At 38.2% G+C, this 2,998-nt stretch overlaps 1 protein-coding gene across 1 annotated transcript; it reads left to right on the plus strand.

Moving 5' to 3' along the window:
- The first annotated feature begins 1,441 nt into the window (after positions 1 to 1,441).
- Positions 1,442 to 2,395, plus strand: LOC129681963 (olfactory receptor 9I1-like). Its single transcript, XM_055614184.1, has one exon. The coding sequence runs from the start codon at positions 1,442 to 1,444 to the stop codon at positions 2,393 to 2,395; it is 954 nt and encodes a 317-aa protein (XP_055470159.1).
- The last annotated feature ends 603 nt before the right edge of the window (positions 2,396 to 2,998 follow it).

The following is a 2,998-nucleotide window of genomic DNA, read 5'->3' on the forward strand; positions in this document are numbered from 1 at the left end:
CCTGAGTGAAAAACAAGAGTTATTTTTAACAGAAGAAAGAATGAGTCAGGAGGAATTTACTTAATTTAGCAAGAGAACAAAAATAACTCAATTACTTTGTCATAATTTTCTGTGTATGTGAACCTGTCTTTCTAACAAACTGTAATCTGAAAACACATTGTTAATAAGGTACAGAGGAAAATATAAAAAAATTATATGGGTGAAATGTATTATATTTCAGAAAAGGAAAGAATAGTTCATATTTAAATTTTATAATAATATTTGCAATAATAATACTAATAGTAGACTATATTTAGGTATTCCTGAACTGGATATTAATCTATATCTCTTACATATATTAAATTACATAATACTCAAAATAACTTACTAATACGTGCACATCTTTTCCGTATTATAAATAAGAAATAAAGTCAAAAGGGGCAAGATGCCTTGCCAAAGCCACATAATAAAATAAGGAATGAAACACTATATGTTGAATATTATAGCCTCTGAGCTTGGTGCTAAAGACTGGAGTGCAGAGAAAAATATGTTGACTATTTAGGGCTTCTTGAGAAAATATCTATCTATCAATCATCTATTGTCTATCTATCTATTTTTCTATCTATCTATCTATCTATCTATCTATCTATCTATCTATCATCTATATCGATCTAGTTGTTCCAGTTTTTATTTTATTTTTTGTGGTCTCTGTGTGTGTGTGTGTGCATATGTGCATATTTGTGTGCATGCAGGCCCACACACAGGCCCACACAGGTCATAGCACACCTGTAGTGATCAGGGGTCAATTCTCTGAAATGGCTTCTCTCCAGTCACCTTGTAGGACATGGGTAAATAGTTCACATTGTCAGGCCTGTTTAAGTGCCTCTATCAGCTGAACTGTCTTGCTCAACCTTTGATAGGCAGTTTTCTCAGCCTGTTTAAATAAACACATGATCAGAAAAAAATATGAATGTGTGCTACACGGAAAAGAGGAAGAGAAAAATTATAATCTTCAAACTTCTGTAAGAATATCATTTCAAACAGGTATTAGGTGGATTTAAGAATCAGCATAGTTAAACTGGGGTGACCGGGTAGAAGGCATGGACAGATTCCACTATCATATAACTATAGGGTAGTTGTGTGATACAAAAGATAAGATTGAAATAATTGTTGTCTTGGTCCATTCCAAACCTGAGTGTCACATGTGTCTTGTCTTCACAGAAATTCACGAATATAAACCAGAATTGATGTAGAGCAGAAACAGCAGCATATGGCTTAGCCCAACCAAATTTAGGAACTGCCCTAGAAAAATAAGCCTGGTTCAGGATTTCTGAAACAAGCATTGTAAATAAGCTAATGGTTACAAACTCAACCTCTGTCACAGAGAGAAGGAGTTTGTGGGATTTTTGGTATGTGTTTTTACTTCATTGTCATTCTCAGATTAACAGTTCACATTGGTTCTATGGCCAAGAATAACCTCACGACTGTAACCAAGTTCGTTCTCATGGGCTTTATTGACCTTCCCAAGTGGGAAGTCCCTGGTGTTTTTCTGGTGTTTCTCAGCTTCTATCTTGTCACCATTTTGGGAAACTTGGGCATGATCATTCTCATCCAGGTGGATATCCAACTCCACACCCCAATGTATTTCTTCCTGAGCCACCTTTCTGTGTTGGATGCCTGCTATACCTCAGTCATCACCCCTCAGATCCTGGCAACACTGGCCAAAGACAAAATGATCATCTCCTATGGCCAATGTGCTACCCAGTTTTTCTTCTTCACCATCTGTGCAGCAACCGAGTGTTTCCTGTTGGCAGTGATGGCCTATGATCGCTATGTTGCTATTAGCAACCCACTACTCTACACTGTGGCCATGAGCCCTAGAAGATGCTGGAGTTTGGTGGCTGGTGCCTATGCTGGTGGGTTGTTTGGGGCCATCTTAAGAACCACATGCACCTTTTCTCTCTTCTTCTGTGAAGGCAATCAAATTAACTTCTTCTTTTGTGACCTTCCACCCCTGCTGAAGCTGGCCTGCAGTGACACAACAAATGTTGAAATTATAATTGTCTTTTTTGGGAACTTTGTCATCTTGGTCAATGCGTTGGTCATACTCATTTCCTACCTGCTCATTATCAAGGCTGTCCTGAGGATGAAGTCTTCAGGAAGCAGAGGTAAAACGTTCTCCACATGTGCCTCCCACCTCACCGCTGTGGCTCTTTTCTTTGGGACCCTCATCTTCATGTACATACGGAGCAGTTCAGGCAAATCCCTGGAGGAAGACAAAGTCGTGTCTGTCTTCTACACTGTGGTCATCCCCATGCTGAACCCTCTGATCTATAGTCTGAGAAACAAAGATGTGAAAGCTGCCTTCAGAAAGGTCACTGGTAGATTCCAGGTGTCTCAAACCTTGCAAAGTTAAGTGAAAATATCAGCCACTACTGATATTTCATAGAGTGCTATGCTGTTGGCCTGAGTATGGGAAGCAAGCTAGTGCTGAGTGTGAAGTGAAATGTGGTGAAATTTGTACCTGACACTTCTATTGTAATTTCTTCTTTTCTCTGTTTCTCGGTTCGTTCCTTGACACTAGTCATTACTGATACCCTGCTTCATCATTAACAGAATCAGATTTGAAGTAAGTTCACTTGATTTGAATTGTAGATTCCTCTCTTGCCTTAATTTTCATCAACATTATAAATTATTTGTGGAAAAGATCATAGTTCAGTTACTGTGAATTGTGATAAACTGTTTTTAACTTCCTTTTAGACGCATGATTTTCTGGTCAGCGTCATTAGCAGGCAGTATGGTGATACAGCTCCAACCCTCTGCCTCATTAGATTGTCTTTTTTTTTCTGTCAAAATTGACAAAATTTTCAAACTGCGTTGATACTCATCAACTCACTGTATTTTTTGTCCCTTCTGTCAAGTGATGTTAATAGTTTTAAGATGAGCTAAGACACCTTTCCTACTTTTAGCCCTCAACAATGGCTAAGTGTAGCATAGTTTATGAAAGACGTAGTGTATT

Source organism: Psammomys obesus, unplaced genomic scaffold, assembly GCF_907164565.1.
Source record: "Psammomys obesus unplaced genomic scaffold, mPsaObe1.curated_primary_1811, whole genome shotgun sequence".
Lineage (NCBI taxonomy): Eukaryota > Metazoa > Chordata > Mammalia > Rodentia > Muridae > Psammomys > Psammomys obesus.